Raw genomic sequence first — 22918 nt, forward strand, 5'->3', positions numbered from 1 at the left:
GCAAATGTGTTTCCTCTGTTTTTGCAGTTAAACTTCTACCACATCAGATCAGATAACCCACAACTTTAAAACAACACTGATTATCACATCATTTTATTCAGTCATGCAGTCTAGGTGTGTTTGGTTTTCAAAGATAGGGGCATGCATCAGATGAAATGGCCTTAAAATTGGTGATATAAAAACAAGCCAAGCCAAACATGACAGTGAAAGTAATGCTGTGTATGGAAAATAGCAACAGTTTGAGGTGACTGTTACAAACACAGAGGAGAGTTCAATCATGTGGCGTGAAAGCCTGTTTCCAAAGGAGCTCACGTACATTGTGTTTGTCATGTTCACACTGCTGGCGGGGTTAATGTACTAAGGAGCACTTCAAGAGCAGCTTTGGACTGGTGGCTGTCTAATGGACTCGTAGATGGGAACACTGATGTGGTCACAAGCAGAAATAGGGGGCCGATTTTCCTATGGCCAAGAGACACACTTTCCAGTCACATGTCTGATGTCTAGTCTTTATGCTGGTTTTAACAAAATTCCCCGTTTTTCATTATTGTTACACATTAACGTGACTGTTCACCATTTGATCTCCAGACCAAGGATATTAAATGTGATCAAATGATAAAGAAAAAAAAAAAATCACTCTCTAAAGCACTTTGCTCATCCATTGTTATTAAATTTGCTTGACAAATAAAGCAAGTTTGATTAATATTCCACCTTCACTAGTTTTTATATGCAATTTTGAAACATGGCTTCGGTGATAAGGCTTGGCTTACAGTCAGGGCTTAAGTTAGTCCCAGATGTCTGTTTAGTCCTGGGTAAGTGGAGACAAGTGAAGTGCTTCCACTTCAAATATCTTTACGGACCCAGCTTTGTGCACAGGGGCAGTCTCATGCCGAAACAGAAAAAAAGATTTCCTTCAAAACATGGAGTGCTTTTACTTTCTGTTAATTTTATGAATAGCAGTCACAAAACTGTTTTAATTAGCCATAAGCAAATAAAGAAGACAATATTATTTCCTTAGCATACCTTCATTTTAAGGATAGTTAAGGTTAGCGGAGGTTGTGCTTACAGGAAGCTAACAGGAAATTGCCATTGACGGTCCCTGAAGAGCAAGGGTTGCTACGTGAAATCCAGTCATGCTGGTATGAACATGTGATGTATGATGTGTGAGTTGTCCAGTATGGAAATAATTCCAGTGAATAATATATTGAATTGAAAGCAGAGTGTTTGAACTTTCAACTAAATGGAGAAGAAATAAATGCTTGAAATGGGTCTAAGTTATTTGGCCATGTTGTCATTGCATTTAGTTAAAAAAGTGGCAGATTGAGGAGCTGATGAGACTGAATATATTTTACACAGAAGTGGTTAAATTAGTGTGCACTGGGAAGCTACAGTCTGCCAAAACTGACAAATACTCAACAAGAGAGTATGAAGAGTGACTCATTTAGAGACATATGCTGGATATAATCAGCCAGATGGTTACTTTTTTATGCATTAAACACTTGAAAAATGAAAAATAAAAAAATCAAGATAAAATCTTAGCAAACAAGATACGGCATTCAAACAGACTTTTGTAAGTAAACCTTGGGATGGATGGAAGGATGCCCACATCTAAACTTGATGTGAATGATGTGGCGACGAGGTGCTTTGCTGTTTAACAGCTATTCTGTTTGTCTTCTGTCATCACTGCTGTCCCCCTTTCCTGATCCATATTATGTGTTACATGCTCTCATAACTTTCCAGACCATTGACCTTTGCTAGATTGCATAACTTTGCAATTTTCTCAGCCAAATACAGCTTAATTCATAAAATGAATATTTTGAACTCTGCCACATTAAGTGTTGCCTAACCACCCTTTATATAATTCACACACCCCATCATCACTGAAATTCTGACTTTGTTTTAATTTTAGTTAATGAAATAGGGCAAAAGTTTTTTGTTTGTTTTTTTAACAAAGAAGCATAACCAAACACTTCATAGCACAGATCAGCATTTTTTGCTTTATCTGAAACATGCATCAATGGATGTGTCAGAAAGCATGCTTTATTATTGTCCAAACATCTGGTCTCAATTATTAAAGCCTTTACAACAGAAGTATGTCAACACTGACACTGTGGTACGATACATGAGATTAGATCTGGCATTCAAGAGTTCATAGTGTTGAGTTCAAAGGGATGACCATAAAAATCTCACACACAAGCATGCGCAAAAGAGATCAGCGTATCTCATCTGAATTAAGTCCCCAACCTCCATAGCATGCCTTGCAAACTTGGAAAGTTTTAAGGTCTAACTGAGGCCTAATTTAGTGAAAAATATAAAAACAATAGCGTACATGAAATAGTCATAAGTGCTTGGATTAGATGTGGCAACGCTGCTGCAGTTGTATCCAAAGTAACCCCAGTTACCTCATGTTGACACAATGGATTGCTACATCTGTTGACATTTTAAGCAAGAATGTGTGACAGAATGCTCACAATTTAACGTAGGCAGATTCTTTTGTTTTCCCCTTTAATTGTTTGCAACTGGATTTCTATTTGCTGAGTTCCCAGGGCTGCATTGTATATTTTAGACAACTTAATTACTTTGGTGCAATATTTTGGTTTTTTTGCAATCATATTACATTATGTCAGACTGTTCAAAAAAACCTTCATGCATTCAATTACTGTACTTGCTGTAAGTAGAGTTCATTAGTTGCTTTATAAATAATTAAATAGTTTAGTCATGTGGTTGGGTTAGGGATCTCACTGGTCTCACATAGCCATAAAATGATTAATGGAACAAAAAGAATAACAAAAAACACACACAATATGCTTCACAAATAGTCGAACTAAAAGATTATAGAATGACTCAAATGCATTCTATGAAATAATGTATTCTAGCACTGTTTACAGTCTAGATTAACATACATTTTACAGCTTCAGAGTAATGACTTCTTTGCCAGTGAGATCACACATATTGAAAAACTGCACATTACTCCATGATCAATCATATTTGCTAAGTTTTTCATGCCTCTCAGTCACGAAAAGGCAAGATTTCATGATTCCACCAACATGATAAGAGAAAAAAATATTGTGTAATCTGAGTCACTGCATTTTTGTTATTTAAACTGTGCAATAAAAGATACTTTAAATCAAATATTTAAGACATGCTGCATGCATGTTTTGAAAAAAAAAAAAACATATTTATTCATATACAGTTCCATGATGGTTCCTCCTCCTTGGGTTTCTGCGGCCTGAGGTATTCATTGACCATGTGGTTGGTTGGGGCCATCTTCCTGATGTATTTATGGATGTTCTCTGTTTCATCCTGGACTGTGGTACCGACACTCACCAGTCCCTGGCCTCCTTCCTTCCACTTAGCATACAGCTTGGTGTCATCCACGTACAGGAGGTGGCTGACAACTTCTCCATTCCGTAGTCGGTATCCGTAGCCAGTCTTGTCAACGTTCTCACTGAGGGGGTTCAGGCCTATGCAGAACAGCAGTGGGGACAGAGCATCTCCTTGGTAGATCCCGCATTTGATGGTGACTTGTGCTACGGGCCTGAAGTTGGCCTCTAGTGTTGTATGCCACATCCCCACTGAGTTCCTGAGGAAGGCTCTTAGGGTCCTGTTGATCTTGTATAGGTCTAGGCATTCCAGGATCCTCTGGTATTCTTGCCAATCCCATTCTGTGCCCCACTCATATATTGACCCTTGTACCTGTTCATCTTAGCCACTATGATGCCTGACAGGAGCTTCCATGTGTTACTGAGGCAGGTTATTGGCTGGTAGTTGGATGGGACTGGTCCCTTCTGGGGGTCCTTGAGGATCATGACTGCCTGACCTTCGGTTAGCCATTCAGAGTGTTATATATATATATAATTAAATTATTAAAACTCTCCCACGTCCACCCTCTTGTCTCTGAACTTGCTTCTGGCCTTGGTCCGAGCCTTGAATGAATATATATATATATACAGTGGGGCAAAAAAGTATTTAGTCAGCCACCGATTGTGCAAGTTCCCCCACTTAAAATGATGACAGAGGTCAGTAATTTGCACCAGAGGTACACTTCAACTGTGAGAGACAGAATGTGAAAAAAAAAAGCCATGAATCCACATGGTAGGATTTGTAAAGAATTTATTCGTAAATCAGGGTGGAAAATAAGTATTTGGTCAATAACAAAAATGCAACTCAATACTTTGTAACATAACCTTTGTTGGCAATAACAGAGGTCAAACGTTTACTATAGGTCTTTACCAGGTTTGCACACACAGTAGCTGGTATTTTGGCCCATTCCTCCATGCAGATCTTCTCGAGAGCAGTGATGTTTTGGGGCTGTCACCAAGCAACACGGACTTTCAACTCCCGCCACAGATTTTCTATGGGGTTGAGGTCTGGAGACTGGCTAGGCCACTCCAGGACTTTCAAATGCTTCTTACGGAGCCACTCCTTTGTTGCCCGGGCGGTGTTTTTTGGATCATTGTCATGTTGGAAGACCCAGCCTCGTTTCATCTTCAAAGTTCTCACTGATGGAAGGAGGTTTTGGCTCAAAATCTCACGATACATGGCCCCATTCATTCTGTCCTTAACACGGATCAGTCGTCCTGTCCCCTTGGCAGAAAAACAGCCCCATAGCATGATGTTTCCACCCCCATGCTTCACAGTAGGTATGGTGTTCTTGGGATGCAACTCAGTATTCTTCGTCCTCCAAACACGACGAGTTGAGTTTATACCAAAAAGTTCTACTTTGGTTTCATCTGACCACATGACATTCTCCCAATCCTCTGCTGTATCATCCATGTGCTCTCTGGCAAACTTCAGACGGGCCTGGACATGCACTGGCTTCAGCAGCGGAACACGTCTGGCACTGCGGGATTTGATTCCCTGCCGTTGTAGTGTGTTACTGATGGTGACCTTTGTTACTTTGGTCCCAGCTCTCTGCAGGTCATTCACCAGGTCCCCCCATGTGGTTCTGGGATCTTTGCTCACCGTTCTCATGATCATTTTGACCCCACAGGATGAGATCTTGCGTGGAGCCCCAGATCGAGGGAGATTATCAGTGGTCTTGTATGTCTTCCATTTTCTGATGATTGCTCCCACAGTTGATTTTTTCACACCAAGCTGCTTGCCTATTGTAGATTCACTCTTCCCAGTCTGGTGCAGGTCTACAATACTTTTCCTGGTGTCCTTCGAAAGCTCTTTGGTCTTGGCCATGGCGGAGTTTGGAGTCTGACTGTTTGAGGCTGTGGACAGGTGTCTTTTATACAGATGATGAGTTCAAACAGGTGCCATTCATACAGGTAACGAGTGGGGGACAGAAAAGCTTCTTACAGAAGACGTTACAGGTCTGTGAGAGCCAGAGATTTTCCATGTTTAAGGTGACCAAATACTTATTTTCCACCCTAATTTATGAATAAATTCTTTACAAATCCTACCATGTGGATTCATGGCTTTTTTTTTCACATTCTGTCTCTCACAGTTGAAGTGTACCTCTGGTGCAAATTACTGACCTCTGTCATCATTTTAAGCAGGGGAACTTGCACAATCGGTGGCTGACTAAATACTTTTTTGTCCCACTGTATATATATATATATATATGAATGAATATATATATATATACACACACACACACACAAAACACCCAGCACGCCCCTGCGGGCGGTTTATCCTTCAAGCTCGGGTCCTCTACCAGAGGCCTGGGAGCTTGAGGGTCCTGCGCAGTATCTTAGCTGTTCCCAGGACTGCGCTCTTCTGGACAGAGATTTGTTCCCGGGATCTGCTGGAGCCACTCGCCTATCTTGGGAGTCACCGCACCTAGTGCTCCGATTACCACGGGGACCACCGTTACCTTCACCCTCCACATCCTCTCGAGCTCTTCTCTGAGCCCTTGGTATTTCTCCAGCTTCTCGTGTTCCTTCTTCCTGATATTGCTGTCATTCGGAACCGCTACATCGATCACTACGGCCGTCTTCTTCTGTTTGTCTACCACCACTATGTCCGGTTGGTTAGCCACCACCATTTTGTCCGTCTGTATCTGGAAGTCCCACAGGATCTTAGCTCGGTCATTCTCCACCACCCTTGGGGGCATCTCCCATTTTGACCTCGGGACTTCCAGGTTATACTCCGCACAGATGTTCCTGTACACTATGCCGGCCACTTGGTTATGGCGTTCCATGTATGCCTTGCCTGCTAGCATCTTGCACCCTGCTGTTATGTGCTGGATTGTCTCTGGGGCATCTTTACACAGCCTGCACCTGGGGTCTTGCCTGGTGTGATAGACCCCAGCCTCTATGGATCTTGTGCTCAGAGCTTGTTCTTGTGCTGCCATGATTAGTGCCTCTGTGCTGTCTTTCAGTCCAGCTTTGTCCAGCCACTGGTAGGATTTCTGGATATCAGCCACCTCCTCTATCTGCCGGTGGTACATACCGTGCAGGGGCCTGTCCTTCCATGATGGTTCCTCGTCTCCCTCCTCTTTCTTGGGTTTCTGCTGCCTGAGGTATTCACTGAGCACTCGGTCAGTTGGGGCCATCTTCCCAATGTATTCTTGGATGTTCCTTGTCTCATCCTGGACTGTGGTGCTGACACTCACCAGTCCCCGGCCCCCTTCCTTCCGCTTAGCGTACAGCCTCAGGGTGAAACCCTCCATGCATGGTAAGGAGCTTTCTTGTCTTTATGTCAGTGGCTTCTATCTCCTCCTTTGGCCAGCCTATTACCCCAGCAGGGTACCTGATCACGGGCAGGGCGTACGTGTTGATGGCCCGGATCTTGTTCTTACCATTCAGCTGACTCCTCAGGACTTGCCTGACCCTCTGCAGGTACTTGGTGGTTGCAGCTTTTCTAGCGGCCTCTTCATGGTTCCCATTCGCCTGCGGGATCCCCAAGTACTTGTAACTGTCCTCTATGTTGCCTTCTGGTAGTTCAATCCCCTCAGTTCTGACTACCTTCCCTCTCTTTGTTACCATCCGACTACACTTCTCCAGTCCGAACGACATTCCAATGTCATTGCTGTATAGCCTGGTAGTGTGGATCATCCATGTACAGGAGGTGGCTGACAACTGCTCCGTTCCGTAGTCTGTATCCAGTCTTGTTAATGATCTCACTGAGGGGGTTCAGGCCTATGCAGAACAGCAGTGGGGACAGAGCATCTCCTTGGTAGATCCCGCACTTGATGGTGACTTGTGCTATGGGCTTGGAGTTGGCCTCTAGTGTTGTACGCCACATCCCCATTGAGTTCCTGATGAAGGCTCTTAGGGTCCCATTGATCTTGTACAATTCTAGGCATTCCAGTATCCAGCTGTGGGGCATTGAGTCATAGGCCTTCTTGTAATCAATCCAGGCAGTGCACAGGTTGGTCAGTCTGGTCTTGCAGTCTCGGCTGATTGTTCTGTCTACCAGTAGCTGGTGTTTTGCGCCTCTGGTATTCTTGCCAATTCCTTTCTGTGTCCCGCTCATGTATTGACCCATGTGCCTGTTCATCTTAGCCGATATGATGCCTGACAGGAGCTTCCATGTAGTACTGAGGCAGGTTATTGGTCGGTAGTTGGAGGGGACCGGTCCCTTCTTGGGGTCCTTGGGGATCAGGACCGTCCGGCCTTCAGTTAGCCATTCCGGGTGTCTCTCGTTAACTAGCAGCTGGTTCATTTGTGCTGCCAGACGCTCGTGGAGTGCAGTTAGCTTCTTCAGCCAGTAGGCGTGAACCATGTCGGGCCCTGGTGCTGTCCAACTCTTCATACTGGAGACCCTTTCTTGGATATCTGCCACTGTGATGGTTACTGGACCCTGTTCAGGGAGGTCGCTGTGGTCTGCCCTCAGATCCTCTAGCCACTGAGCATTGCCGTTATGGGTTGCATCCTTCTCCCATATGCTCTTCCAGTATTGCTCCGTCTCCAGCCTTGGTGATGCTGTTCTCTTATTGTTCCCTTGCCACTGAGAGTACACCTTTGCTGGTTCTGTGGAGAACAGCTGGTTTATTCTCCTGCCTTCTATCTCTCTGGTGTACCTCCTCAAGCGGCTGGCCAAGGCTGTGAGTCTTTGCTTGGCAGTTTCCAAGGCCTCAGGTATGGACAGCTTGCTGTATTTCTTAGGCACCTTATTCGTCGCACCTTTCTGCAACTCCGTTAGTTGGCTAACCTCTCTCCGTGCTACTTTGATCTTGCCCTCTTGCCCTCTTCTCCATGGAGTCTGCGGTAGGCTTGCTTAGCATAGGGGGTCTAGCGTTAGGACCCTTACTGGATACAGACGCCCCAGGCAGGAATCGAACTTGCAATCCTCTGTTCCAAAGGCGTGTAGTCTAACCACTACGCTATCCGTGTATATATATATATATATATACGTATATATATATATATATATATATATGAAGAAAAATCTAAGTTTTGGCAAGTCAACGGAATTAGTAATTAATATGAGATTATCTTGATGAAGTACAAGCCTTCCACCCATGGACTGGGTGGCAGGGGTCCTTCGTGAAATACAATGCCGTGATTCTGCCTCTGTTAATATAAATGTCCTCTAAAGAAAAGAAGCTGCCATTAAACATTTTGGAGGCCATACTAGATAATTATAGAGGATACATGACATGACGCTCCACCACACAATGATAAAATGAAGGCCAGCCTGCTTAAGTTATGAAAAGCAGCCACTGATGAGCTTTCTTTATGATATTGGCTGTATTTATGGCCCTTGTGAGGTTAGTGGACATTTGCAGACCCAGGTATTTGACTATTGTCACCAGCTCAGCTTCTCCTGTAATAAAGAGGGAATGAGGTGTGTGAGCTCTCCTCTTAAAGTCTACCACCATCTTTTGTAGTCCCCACATGGATGTATAGATTTTTTGCATCACACAAGCCAACATGTCGCATACAAGTTACAAGTCATTATAAAAATTTAAAAAATTATTTTGAGCCTTCAGTTTTCAGCTTCACTTTAGTCCATCTGAAATAAATGTGTGCTTGTATCCTGAGCATATTTGGATTATAGACGTTTTTCTGATGCAGTGATTTTCACCACAGAGTGATGACTGAAAATGCAAAGTGAGGTTTCACTGATTTACCTAAATCTTTTAATGATCAAGTTTAAAGATAGATCTTTGCCCTAGAAAGCTTTCAGCAAACCTCTGCACCTTGTAAAAGCTTCACGCTAATCATATCACCAAAAGCCTAATCCATTGTAAGATTTTTTTTTAACATTACGGTACTTTTGGGTGGAATAACAGCTGCATCAATACTTTACAAAAAATGCTCATTTTTAGTGAACTACATACAATTATAAGTAATATACACCAAAAAGTAAAATTTAACAAAATATGTCACAGACGTGATGTAAGTGAAGCCTTTTTTTTCCAGGCCTGAGGGATCTGAGAATACAGAGGATGTGAACCCCAAGGAACTAAGTCACTAGATAGCACAGTCGTCTCTTCTCACTAGGGACCCACACCAGGAGATTTCCCACGCTTGCAGCATTGTGTCATTGCACTCCCTCACTCATGTTTGTCTGTTCTCACCCACTCATTTAATACGCTTGATATAAATCCTCTCCTCCTCTTCTCACCCCTCTATATTCTGCTGCTGCTGGATTTATTCTCTATCACAACAAGACAATAAAAGCCAGATTTTTTTCCTCCATATCATATAAAAAATTCACATACTAAAGAAGTAAATGAGTAAATAGAGCAAGTTTCAGTTTATGAGCTTGGTGGAAAAGATCATTTATTAAAATGCCATCCTTCTAAAAGACAGTTGTAAATTGTACATTTCAGAAATGCAGGCAGACAGAAATTTGTTTTCCTGTTATGTGAGGGATCAGCTAAGAAAGAAAAAACAAAAAGGCTGCTACGAGGTCCAGGCCACAGTGAGGTGCGTCTGCACAGCACATGTCTCGTCCCTATGGGAAATAGTGAAGAATGTGCACTTTGGGTCCTCTTCTCCATATTTGCTCTTCTTAATTGCTGCTAAGGGGTTTCCTAAACATACAGCCAGGACACTGTGTGTTTAGAGCACCTATTTTAATCTCAAGGTCACAGGGTTCAGTACAGCCATATGCGATGAAGATGATCATGGCTGGTGATATGATGAACATACAGTGTGTTCTCTTGCGTACACACTGGCTCTGTTAACATTCAGGATGTAGCTGACAGTAAGGACATGGAGCACATGTTGCCTGCATCCTTATTTTCATGTTCATTTCTGCTGGTCACACGTGAAAATCTACAACATTAACAAAATGTACAATTATATTCTACACATTATACACACTAAAGTCATATTTACCTAACCACCACCCCCCTCCTTATTCTTTTAATGTCCTCTGCTCAAGAAGTGACGTTTTTGATTTTTTTGAGATGTGTTACAAGTGACAAAAACTGAGAAAATCCATGACCGCATGCTCTGGTTTATTCACAGCTCTACACTGCCCCCTGCTGCTGAGAAAGTAACCTGCACTCTGCGAACCTTGTGAGACTCTCTTACTGTGTCCAGGCCTACGAGACGCAGGTATCTGCTTTAAACAATTAGTTCTATTCAAAGACAACTATAAACCTTGACACTGTATTAGCAAAAGATATTTGCTTTCCTTCTGCCACATAACAAAGGAACAACCCACTCATCCTTAGCAGAATTTATGATCTGGCAAACCTGTTTATCTGGGTAACAATTCTGATATGACAGAGGGGAGAGAGGGATTTTTACCCAAGCCATAGATCCAGATGATGAAAGCTTCTGATTGAATGGTTGACAAGCGGACGGGAATAGAGCTGGGAGCGGCAGAGGAGTTCACTTGAAAGGAGAATTGTGAAACTGCTTCAAAGATGAAAGAATACAGCATAAACAGCATAGTTACTGGCCAAAGTGACACTTTTCATCATTTTTAACAGTCTGTTTTACTTTGGTACAGACTGTACTTTTTGTACATTATAACTTCACTCTGCTTTGTGCCTGGCTAACCGACCAAGAACAGCACAAGCAAGAGTGACCCATAGACTGGTTGTAGCACAAAGTTTGCACACTGCTTCCATGTGACAACAGCGCTCACTGCAGGCAGATGGGTAGTCTTTGGAGTGGAGCAGATAACAAACAGGCTACCTCAGCTGGGCCATAAATCCTGCTTTAGGAGTGTTTGCCACAAGGTCTTGGATAACATCTTTGAGCTAGCAAGTGTCCTAAATTAACCACCTCCTTCCTCACAAGTCCCGTCACACTTCTGCAATAAAACTTCACGAAACGACAGTTAGAACTGCCAGGATGATTTCTGGGACTTTGCATCGAAGCCTGAGCAATTAAGAGGCCAAAACGTCTGAACTTGAAATGCAGCTAAAGGGCCAGACACTCTGAAGACAAGAGTCTGACATGCATGTAAAAGTGCAGGAGGCTCCTACAAAAAAAGGGGACAAGTCAGCCATATTACTATACACAGTGATGTGGAGGACAAACTGAGACAGGGGAGAAAACACAGAAGCTAGAGGAGGAGAAAAAGAAATCTGCAGAAGCAGAAAGACAACAGCAATGAATAAAAAAGGGGGTATAATAGAAAGATGAGGCAAATAAGAAAAAGAAAGCAAAAAAATAAAAATAACAGTCAATAGCTGCACGTGGAAGAAAAGACAAGGCCGCAGACCTTTCAGCTCCAGCTGGATACCAATAGCTCATCTCCCTTCCTGGTTTATCAACTTCTTCTCATCTTTTCCACCTGTGGTTCATCCCTTTCATTCATACCACTCCACAGATTATCCTCAGCCATTCCTTATCTCCCACACTCCCCACACTCTTTCCATTCTCTGTTACCCTCTTCACCATTACGCCTTTGCATTTCCTCTGTCTCTCTCACTACCTCTTTTCCTTTCTCCACAATCCCACCCACATCTCCTTTTCTTCGCATCCTCCATCCAGCTTCTTCTACTTACCCCTGTGTCACTCCTCTCCCTCCCACTCTCAATCAATCAGTAAACCAACCAAACGCACTTTATTTGTCCCCCTGTGGCAGTGCAAACACTGCTGTTGCTTTGTATCACTGTGAACCAACCAGAACTAGGTGCTGTTAAAATAAATTCTAAAAGTGAATCACTGGATTTTTTTTTAAAGTTCATATTTAGTTGTAATGTCTGGATTGTAAATCAATTGGCCCAGGTTATCAGAACATAGATGTGAAATATCAAAACTATTCAACAAATCAGCTTTTGTGGCTTAGAAAAGTTAAGATGTGCAAATTTTACTTCATCACATCAGATATTGTAACCTTAGTGAGGAGATGACCAATTGTCTTAAGTGCGTGAGTTGAGTTGTGGCTTGAAATTCCTAAGGAAGGGATGAAAAGACTTTAAAACATCTGTGTTTTCAGTCCAAATTGGGAACACTGTCATCTACGAAAGCCTGTCCTTTCTACTTTGAGTGCAGGTCAACAGCTGATTCTTGTCCTGGTGAAGCCGCTCTAGGTATTTGGTTTCTCCTATGTAGAGATATAAACATCCTCACTGCGCTGCATGACATACATTATGTAGTCTAGCTTGTGTTTTGTCCCTGGGATGATGGGGTGAACAGTTTTTTCTCACACACACACACACACACACACACACACACACACACACACACACACACACACACACACACACACACCAGTACCTACTCTTTAACTCCCACCACCAACTGGAACACAAACTTGGGGTTACCAGGATGGGCAGAGAACATTGCACTTAAGGCAGAAATGGAAGAAATGGACCAAAACACACATAAAAGCATCCAGTTATCATTTTTATAGTGAAATGTAGACATAATAGAATTCCAAATATAGTACATAATTAAACCTTTTAGTGCAGCTAGTAAATGATGTAATTACAAAATGAAACCACAAGATGGCAGTGTAGTTTCACAATTACACCACCGGATTTTTTGTTTTACAATTCTATTACATAAAGAAGTATACATTATAACAAGTAACGTACAGTAAGCTACTGCTGTACGAAAAAAGTCAGATTTTGTCACAATAAAAAAGTAGTTGAATAATTTAAAAGAAATCGGTTGTCATCACTACATGGAGATCAGTTTTGTGTCAACATTTTTCTTTTGGTGCACAATCAATGCTTTTTATGAACACGAACAATTAAACAATCTACATTTGTGCTTTTTCTTTGCAGTCTTTTTGCTATTTATACTGTGAGTGCTTTGTCCGAGAACACTTTTTAACCTTCTACAGCAAGTGCTTGAATTACATTTCAATATTAATTAGGCAGTTAATCAGACTAAGCTAAACTGGCTGAAACTGGCAGAGGCCTAGCGCTCTGTTTCCCTGTCAAGAAAAACATTTCCTCCCACGAGGATTGTGGGCGCTTGGGGTTTAAGCCATCCACATTCCAAATCATGTATTTCCAATGAACTGGGTGGTGGCAGAAAAATTAGAAGGAAATCTTGTAGATAAAAGTCCTGCAATGTAGTGACCCATCTATGCTAGAAAAGCACCAACACTTTCCCACAACTTGCAGTTAAATAACCATTACTGTAACTGAGTGGGGTGAAAATTAGCTTAGCAAATGATGACCAATTTCATTGTGATTTACTTACCGTGATTTACTGTTTTTGACTTTTTTTCAAAATGAGGCACTGACAACGATGAATCATGTTGTCTGTTTCCAGAGAACATTCAGGCAACATTTCCTGTTGTTTGCATGGCAGCTCTCACTAAGATTAACCATTGTTGACCAACTTTTACTATACAGTAAATAAAAGGGGACCAATGATCATACTTTCTGCATCTATTTATATTCTTGGACGATAATCAGCTGAATTTGTTATAATAAAATAGAAGGACCTATTACTCATAATAAAACTCAAAAACTTATAAATCCATCCTGAACTAGGGGCACTTAAGAAGTAGAAAAGGACAAAAGAAAAGGTGGCGCTGTCAGGCTAAGATGGCTAAGCTAAAATCTGGTGCCCCCACAGTCTCTAAAACAATAACAAAACAGTCCAATTTGAAAGCTGTTCCCCCTTGAGTTTCACTCCATACCCACCTTTTAGGAGCTGGCAGGTGACCTTTTTGGACAAGACGTTTGAGAGATAAATTGTAAGCTAACGCTAGCTGATAACTTAACTACAGCATTAAGATGTAGGTCCAGTGTACAGACACACATATCTAGAAATTTTTGCTATGTAACAGTCTAGCTGAAACACAAGAATTTCACTCACCAAAACCGGATCACAAACATGACAGAATGGTCCAGTGCCTATACTGGGAACACTTATCAACCACATTTTGACTGTAGTCCAAAATAGCGTTTTGTGCAGTTCCTCAAGGAACTGCAGTTTTTTCCATTCAAACTGGCTTCTTTTTTCATTTTTGTAGGTTGCCCATGTGCTGAATCTCACAAACGAGAGAGCTTAACTAATCTGAATATGAGGTTACTTTGTTTTGGGAGCTTCTTTTGTTCCTGGGTCTGTTCGATGTTAAAGTAGAGGTTTTTGTCTAAGAGTAGAGTGTTTAAAGCAGTGTGAAGTCTGAAAAAGTAATTGCTTCCTAAACTTAATAACTGCTTTTGCCATCCTGCAAGAGTTTGCGTTATCTAGCAATGAGTCCTTTCTTTACTTACTTTCCTTACTGTACTTTGTATAATTGGTTTTATTCAGCCACAGTGGAGAGTTTTTGAACATCAATGACCTGCTTAAGAACTTGCAAAAGTATCTCAATCAGATTTAAGGTTGATTTAATTTAATTGAAGGACTTTGACTAGGTCTCTCAAAAACATTTGTTTTGGGGTGTTTTTAGCCATTCAGAGACAGTCTTGCTGGTGTGTGTTGATCATTCATCAGTCTTTGTACATAAACCAAGTGTGCTTGAGCTTCAGGTTACCAACTGATGACCGGACATTCTCCTTCAGGATTTTCTGCTAGGAACAGAATTCATAGTTCCATCAATTATAGCAAGTCCTCCAGGTCCTGAAGCAGCAAAGCAGCCCCAGACTGTCACACTACCACCACAATGTTTGACTGTTGGTGTGGCATTCTTGTTATGAAATGTTGTGTTATTTTACAATAGATGTAATGGGACTCAAAACTTCCAAAAAAGTTCAGCTTTTGTCTTCTCAGAATGTTCTTTTGGCGGAGGCTTGAGAGGTTCTTGTGAGATGAGGCTTCGTGTTCTTTTTGGTCAACAGTGGCTTTCACCTTGGAACTTGGAACATTTTTGCCCAGTCTCTTTCTTGTGGTGGATTCATGAACACTGGCCTTAACTGAGGCAAGTAAAGCCCGAGATTCTTTGGAAGTTGTTCTGAGTTTTTTGTGATCTCCAGATGATCCAGTCTTGGAATAACTTTTGGTAGGCTTGCCACTCATAGGAAGGTTTTCCTCTTTCCCCCGTTGGTAGATAATGACTTTTTGTTCACTAGAATCTCAGAGCCTTGGAAATAGCTTTGCAACACTTTCTTGACTGATAAAGAAATTTTGTTTCCTATCTGTCACTTTAGATGATGGCATGTTATGTTGCTTTTTGAGATATTTCAGCCTACTTCACAACTAATTTCTTGATTCAACAGGTCTGGCAGTAATCAGGCCTGATTAAGGCTAGTGAACTGAACTTAGCTGAGCTCGCCAAAAAATCTTCATTCACAATTTAACAAGGCGTTAGCGATTATTTTAAGAGCAGTTGAACATATTAGGCCATTACTTTTCTCACACAGGGCCAGATAAGTTTAGATATCTTTTTCCTTAATAAACAACATCGGCATATTAAAACTGTATTTGTCTTGCTTGCTTAATCTTTTACAAAATATTATTGAATGATCTGAAACACATGTGTGACAAATGTGCATAAAACTAAGAAATCAGGAAACAACAATGGTTTCTCTATAATATTAGCATAATTCCCCGTAACTTCAAACCAAAAATTAAAACCAATATCCATCTTTGCTTTCAAAGAAGCTTATTTGATTAGTCTTATACATCAACCAGTTGTTGTTTCAGACAATTTTTTATATAATATCAATAAAAGCTATATGTAGCCTAAAAAGATAAGCTTGTTAATGATGCAGAGGTAAACCGATTACTTTGAATCCTGCTAGTGAAGGTCCATCAAATCTTTTCTAATAAAACTAAATGGAATAAATGGGTTTCTAAAACACTTTGGCTTTAAGTGCACCATATAAATAAAATGTACTTAGTTTCTTACTAATATGTATATCCTTACATATTATATCCATACAAATGTTGTTTTGGGGTATTTTCAACTAAGGCCATTAATTCAAGCTTATTTCTGCCTTGATAACTGAAGATATACTTCTGGATGTCCACTGCACTGTTCACAACATGCCAAAACGTACAAACCCCCCTAACCAGTTTTACAGATGGTCATTGCTATGCTTAGAGCTAGATAGAAATGTCAAAGGATTACTATGGAGAAGGGGGCGGCATTATGCTATATTCATATGGATCAGGTCTGTGGACCAGCTGTTGTCCACCTAATAATGGCTCCACTCTGCACTGATGACATATGAATACACAAACTAGACATTCAGACACATTTTGTACAGTGGACCGTACCAAAGCAATCATAACGACAGTATTTATCATTTTAATGAGAACAAATTATATAACCACCATCATAACCAGAGTCATTATTACCTAACTACTGCAGACTCTGGATGGCATTGCAGCTCTTTTTCCTGCAGCTTCTGTTTATTTGGTTAACAGGCAGCAGTGGTTGCGCTCTAAACTGGTAGCAGCTTCGTTGTCATTTACTTCCTGATGTTGATGTTGGGTGCAAACAGTGTCTATGGTAATAATAAACTTTTACAGCTCCTGCTGTTGCGTTAATGCTGTCATCATCTCTTGAGCTTCCTATTTGCTAGAAAGCTCATTCCCATTTACACACTATGGGACAAAAGCTAGAAGCAGGGGGGTACTGTCATTGTCTGAGTTCTTTATGATACATTTTAGAGCAGAGCAGTTTCCTAGGTGAATAACAGTTGTGCACAACATTAGCTGCAGAGTTCGTCATGACAGAGGGAAAATATATCATTGTTACCTCTACACCAGATAATATGAATGATTAAACATCCATACTCTGGGTATTTGCACAACTATGAGCAAACTGTGCCTGACCACATATTGACATTTGATGACTCGTCTATGTCACTAGACTAAATAAGACACTTAAAGTACCCATCAGCTTTTACAATGGGTGATTTTTTTCCCATCGTGCTGTTGCTTAGCAAATATAATTTGAATATAAATAATCTTATAGAAGTAATTTTAAACCATGATTTTGTTCAGTAAGAAAAACACATTTAGGAAATAGTCACAGTTTTTCAAATAATTTAATTTATTTGGTATGTAGAAAAAAAAACAGTCATATAAATATTATAGTATAAATTAAACTGCACATTATTTTCCATATTTGATTAAAAATGCAATATATACATACAGGTAAATACATAAAAATCATAAAGGACCCCACATGCCCATACAAATACATACAGTGAACAAGTTTGACAGACATTGCACGTCACAACTACAAAAGTTTGCCTAATGGCTAAGAAAAGTGCATTTTCCAAATGTGCTGGCCTCTTGCTTGATTGTCACTCAGTCTGTTTAGTAGAACTCTTTCTTTACTTTGCTTTCCAAACTCTAGCTGTATCGACAGCAGTCCATTTTCAGGCATCAGCCTTCAGCTTTCCTTCATTTTCCTTTTTTTTTTCCCATTCTGTTGCCATCTTCAAAGTGATGGCTACTACGCTATAGGCCCATCCACAGCTGCTCTCATGTAGCACTCAGCATCTGTACCATTATTAGCACATGCTTCACGATGAAGCACCTTGTGCCAGACTTCCCTTCCATTCTCAAATCTTAAGGCGATCGCTAACAAATCCCTTTTAGGCTCATCGACAGATTTCAAGCCTTCTTCTCCTGTTGGGGCAGATTTCTGGCCTTGTTGCTTGGCTTGGCTTGGCACACCAGATCTCTGTAGGCTGGAGAGCGGAGAAAGCGTGGATAGCAGTCTTTGGCCATGAGCATGTAGATCTTGTGCTGGGCCATGTCGAAACAAGAATGTGTGGGGGCCAGCATATTGGCTTTGGTGATGTCACGGGTTTCGTGGTCAATATTAATCTACAAAAAAAGGACACAAGATATTAGGTTGAGTCTCTTTTTGACCACTTATGGCTACGTCTTCTTTGAGATTTGGCATTTACATACCTCCCGGGGAGCTTCGCTGCCGATAAATTCATCATAGATCTTCTTAGCCTTAGTAGCTAGCTTGGCAGGACACTTGATATGTTTGTATTCCTCACAGGCAAAGTAGAACGCAATGTTCTCCTCGCTGAACTCAGACATAAGGAAGGCTGTGAAGGCATACAGTCCATCTGCAGAAATAGAGGAAATGTGATTACTCGTTGCACATAATGGACCCAGAGTGGATGAATGTGTATGTGTGTGCATCCACACAATTTACCCACATTTGAATGCACTTTTGTTTTTGTGAAAATGGCACAGAACAATAAAAGAAACAAACTGAGACTTTACTTACATTTGCTGGAAAGAAGTTTTTCAAAGGACTCTTTCCACCTTAGGCATTCCTCCAGGGTTGGCCTGAAAACAAATGAAGCATTAGTTTCAAATTAGATTCAAACTGGAATTTTGACCAAACACACAATGGCAATAAATGCACCCTGCAGTATTATATTGTGTATATGAGCCTTACTTATTTTTCCCTATTTTGCAACAGGATAGATTCCAGTTGGGGATCTGCAAAACACTTCCCAGCCTTGCCTTCAGCTCCTTGGCCCTAAGACAAAGAGAAAACAGATTATTTACATTTTTCACCAAGACCTTGATGGCATACCCATTGACAAGCCATCTAGATTTGCACAAACTAAAACTTACATTGTATTTTAGCTTCTCAGATGCTCACATGCAAATGTACAGTGATAAAGAAAAAGCTGTTCTCTATAATCTAATCCAAATCCCCAAACATCAGTGTTTGCAAGAAGCTTAATATACCTTTCCAAGCAGCAGGTAGGCAGTGATGCTAGTCCTTTACACATAGCAGCAGGTTGGAGCTGGTAGGGGTGGTGTTTCGGTTTTGTGGTGCTCAAATTACTGTTCAGTAAAGCTCAGTATGGAGCGAGATTGTCTGTATCTGAAGAGAGTGAGTACAGAGGCTTTATAGTTCAACCGCCCCTGCTTGTGATGTGTCATCAGCCACCTCAGCCAATCACAAAGAGGGAGAGAGAGAGGGAGAGAGAGAGTATATGCAAGGACAAGGCTGGGAAATTACTGTCAGAAGATAAATGCTACTGATATTCTCCACTTTGTTTTTCTTGTATTTCCCTTAACCAGCCACAACCAAAACAAACCACTCTGCCTCTTCCATGAACAATCCCAACAAAACAAAACAAAACAAAACAAAAAACATCAGTGTTCAAGTAGAAAAAACACATCTGGTGTTGGTGGTGGTGAGCTCATGGATTTATTTAGTGCTAAGAGAGCACTGGTGCTTGTGAAATTAGTTTTTATTGACAGCCTTTAAAATAGTCTTGGGCAAGGGAACATACATTTTAACATGACAGTTCATATAATACAACAGGCTTCAAGGTCAAATGAAAAAAGCTTTTTATTTTTGTGGGTCTCTCATAGGTCTTATCACATCCTTGCGAGCTGTGGCTCTTCCCTAAAGAGTCATTAGGGCAGATTGCCACTGACATTCATGTGAGTTTGTTCCACAAAGACTAAAAAACAGAACAGAAAAAGGAAAAAAGAATGCAAAGAAAAACAACACACTATACCTACACTAAACATACCCAAGTTCAGTGAAAGCAGAATCCCAGCAAGAAATCTCTCACAAGCAGAAGATTAAAAAATAAATAATAATCAAATCTGATCACTTCATACTGCATGTGTTCTTGATATACAGCTCTGTTGTAAACTCCATCAGACTAAACATCAGGTCCACTCAGTGTTGGGAAGGTTACTTTTAAAATGTATTCCATTACAGATTACAGAATACATGCCCCAAAATGTATTCTGTAATGTATTCCGTTACGTTACTCAATGAGAGTAACGTATTCTGAATACTTTGGATTACTTAATATATTATCATGCTGAATGTACTATTGCTGTGATTTATTACTGTTACTGAAGGTCCGCGGCTCCGAACCCGGAGTAAAGGGACCTCTGATACGGCGGGTTCCGTGTTGGGCTCATAGCCGAAAAATAGCTTTACTTTGTTGTCTGGGTCAACTTTGCTTGCGAGAGACAGAGAGAGGCGTTGAAAGACTGCTCCAACGAAACTTATTGTTTTCGGAGGAAAACACGAACACAGTGTACAGTCGAGTCTTAATAGCTGACTTACAACTGGGCTCGTCAGGCACTCTTCTTGGCTGCAGTGGTTATTGTTATATTTACATGCTTCCAGCTCCCGTTTTTGCTTGATGACAACTCGTCCTTTTCCACTCGCCTTTTTAAATACGTAACGGCGGTACATGTATTCCGTTACTCCCCAACACTGAGTCCACTATATAACAGACTTTGAAATAAAACAAGTTGCTAAATGCAATGATAATAATAATAATAATAATAATAATAATAATAATAATAATAATAAGCATGGCACTGCACAGGTGACTGCCAGCATCACAGAAACTCTTTTGCACATCACTGGGTTTAATTTGACAGTAAAATGTTCAACTGGCATTTGTCCTTTTAAAATTTTGTGTTGTCAAATTGATTCTCGACACCTCCTTTGTTTTTTTCCCTGATTCAATGCCCTCTAGGTGCAAACACAATCACACTTTACACTCTTTATGAGGCAGATAAAGGTGTTCATTCCTGGGCATTATGGGAAGGAAATGTGATATTCACTCTGTTTAATTATATTTTCCTGAAAGCAGGGTGGATGTACTGCCAACTGCAGGACACAATAAAGCTGAAGCTAGACCGTTTCCCATATGGCAAGCTGGGAGTTGCTTATCTGGGATTTGTTTGTCATATTCATATTACAGTAAAAAAAAAAAGGACAGGCACATAACTGGTGTTATAACTAGAACCAATAGAACAAATATTAGAATCTGGGTTTCCTCCTGACAGTTGGAACTTTGTAATGTGCTACTTATGTAAGGTTACAGCCATGGGCGTTTCAAGGAACTGAGTACCCACAAGGGCAGTGTGATAAATGCAATAGCCTCTGCTGGTAACATCCCTCCCCCTAGGATTAAAAACCCCACTGTGGTGATTGTCACTTGTGAATTCCCAAGAAACAGCTAGATTCACCATAACAGTATTTTAAACCACTTCAAATAAAAACCATTATACAAAGAAGGATATTCAGCTTCCAAGTGTTTTTTGGTTTTTTTCGTTTTTTTTACTGTTTAACAAGGAATCACATATCAGCCTGGAATCTTATTAGACCTATTAAGCTGTTACATGCTTAGAATGAACTGATAAATTAAGGTACAGCATCAAGACATGACATACATGAGGTTAACCTGACAACTAATTAATAATTCTACAATTCCTTCTCTGAACAACACCAACTATTAATTCATGTGACATTTTTTGAAAGAGTTAATAACTGTAGTTATTAGCAAAAGCAGTACAGTGATACATAGCTATGAACTACTGAACATCAGCAGGACTATACACTGATCACTCTGTTCAGGGCAAACACATGGGACCTGTGCAGTTGTCCTGTGATGTCTGGCACTGGGTTTGAACCTTTGCATCCTGTGCGATAGGTCCCGGGGGGAGTCTGCTGGCTGACTCAGTGACTTGGGCTCTTTGTTGTACTCCTGAACAGTGGAGCAGGGTACACTGCCCGGCCGTGGGGCAGCCACTGCCATTGGGGAGTGCTGTTGCCATATGTGGGTGTGTTTAGTCTTTGAAAACTTTTAGGCGGGTGGTACATGTCAAAACAGTATGTACAGGGTGGGCCATTTATATGGATACACCGTAATAACATGGGAATGGTTGGTGATATTAAAGTCCTGTTTGTGGCACATTAGTACATGTGAGGGGGCAAACTCCTCAAGATGGGTGGTGACCATGGTGGCCATTTAGAAGTCGGCCATCTTGGATACAACTTTTGTTTTTTCAATAGGAAGAGTGCCATGTGACACATCAAACTTATTGGTAATGTCACAAGAAAAACAATGGTGTGCTTGTGTGGAGCAGGGAAATTATTTTACTGCTATTGTTAAATAATCATCATCATTACCCTTGCATTAATAATAGAATCTGCAGCATTGATATTGTATTCAGAGGTTTAAACAGTGTGTGTCTTTTAGAAAGACCAAGTGCAGCAGTTGACAGGAAGTTGCAGAGAGTTTGCAGAAGAGTTTGCAGAAGAGAAAGCAGAAGTGAAAGCAGAGTCTAAGTTATTCTGAGGAGCAGGTTAGACGAGGCTATTTGAATTACTAGGTTATTCAAATTGTCTGTTATACTTTTATATTCTTTTACTAAGCTCTTAGTAGAGGTTCTTGATTAAAACATTTATTCAACATAGTACATGTAGTTTCAGTTAGGTTATTACACATAAGGATGAGCCTCTGGTCTGGTAAAAGGTCAGAAGTGCAACGGGTGAGATGAGAGGGCATGTAAGGTCAACACATACACACACAAACACATTAGTTAGACTCATTTATAGGTGAGAAGTTGGTCATGTTTGTCTCTGGAAAGAGGAACAGCGTCTGGCAGGATGTGGGGCTCGTGTTCCAGACGAGACGAAGACAACGTTCTTTTAAACTGTGTTAAAAGTCATTGTGGTTTTGATTTGACGTGTGTATATATTCTGTCTGTGACATATGAAGGGGCATCGTTAATTCAAACCCTGATGCTATAAAAATCTGTGTATGCTTTGATTAAGTCGAAGATCAAGTGCTGTCTGCGTACAGTGGTCTTCCCATGCGTGTATTCATTAAAATCAATTGTTTGACCAAGATCTTCTGGACCTGGTTGTTTGTACTCTCCTTCCTCAA

At 40.9% G+C, this 22918-nt stretch overlaps 1 protein-coding gene across 1 annotated transcript; it reads right to left on the minus strand.

Annotated features, from left to right (window-relative positions):
- Positions 1-17283: 17283 nt before the first annotated feature.
- Positions 17284-19096, minus strand: rgs16 (regulator of G protein signaling 16). The gene is made up of 5 exons (XM_026147081.1): positions 18948-19096; positions 18649-18732; positions 18475-18536; positions 18144-18310; positions 17284-18056 (listed from the first exon to the last, which is right to left on the minus strand). Exons 1-5 carry the CDS (start codon positions 18989-18991, stop codon positions 17841-17843), a joined length of 573 nt encoding a protein of 190 aa, XP_026002866.1. The 5' UTR covers positions 18992-19096; the 3' UTR covers positions 17284-17840.
- Between the last annotated feature and the right edge of the window lie 3822 nt (positions 19097-22918).

The sequence above is a fragment of the Astatotilapia calliptera genome, chromosome 17, assembly GCF_900246225.1.
Source record: "Astatotilapia calliptera chromosome 17, fAstCal1.2, whole genome shotgun sequence".
Taxonomy (NCBI): domain Eukaryota; kingdom Metazoa; phylum Chordata; class Actinopteri; order Cichliformes; family Cichlidae; genus Astatotilapia; species Astatotilapia calliptera.

What these genes read in the sequence shown, in the direction of transcription:
- rgs16 (XM_026147081.1), bottom strand. Translation starts at nt 18,991, where the DNA reads ATGTGTAAAGGACTAGCATCACTGCCTACCTGCTGCTTGGAAAG. An exon ending in TGCAAAATAGGGAAAAATAA is followed by an intron (nt 18,537 to 18,648) that starts GTAAGGCTCATA and finishes ATTTGTTTTCAG; the next exon opens with GCCAACCCTGGAGGAATGCC. An exon ending in AAAACTTCTTTCCAGCAAAT is followed by an intron (nt 18,311 to 18,474) that starts GTAAGTAAAGTC and finishes CTATTTCTGCAG; the next exon opens with ATGGACTGTATGCCTTCACA.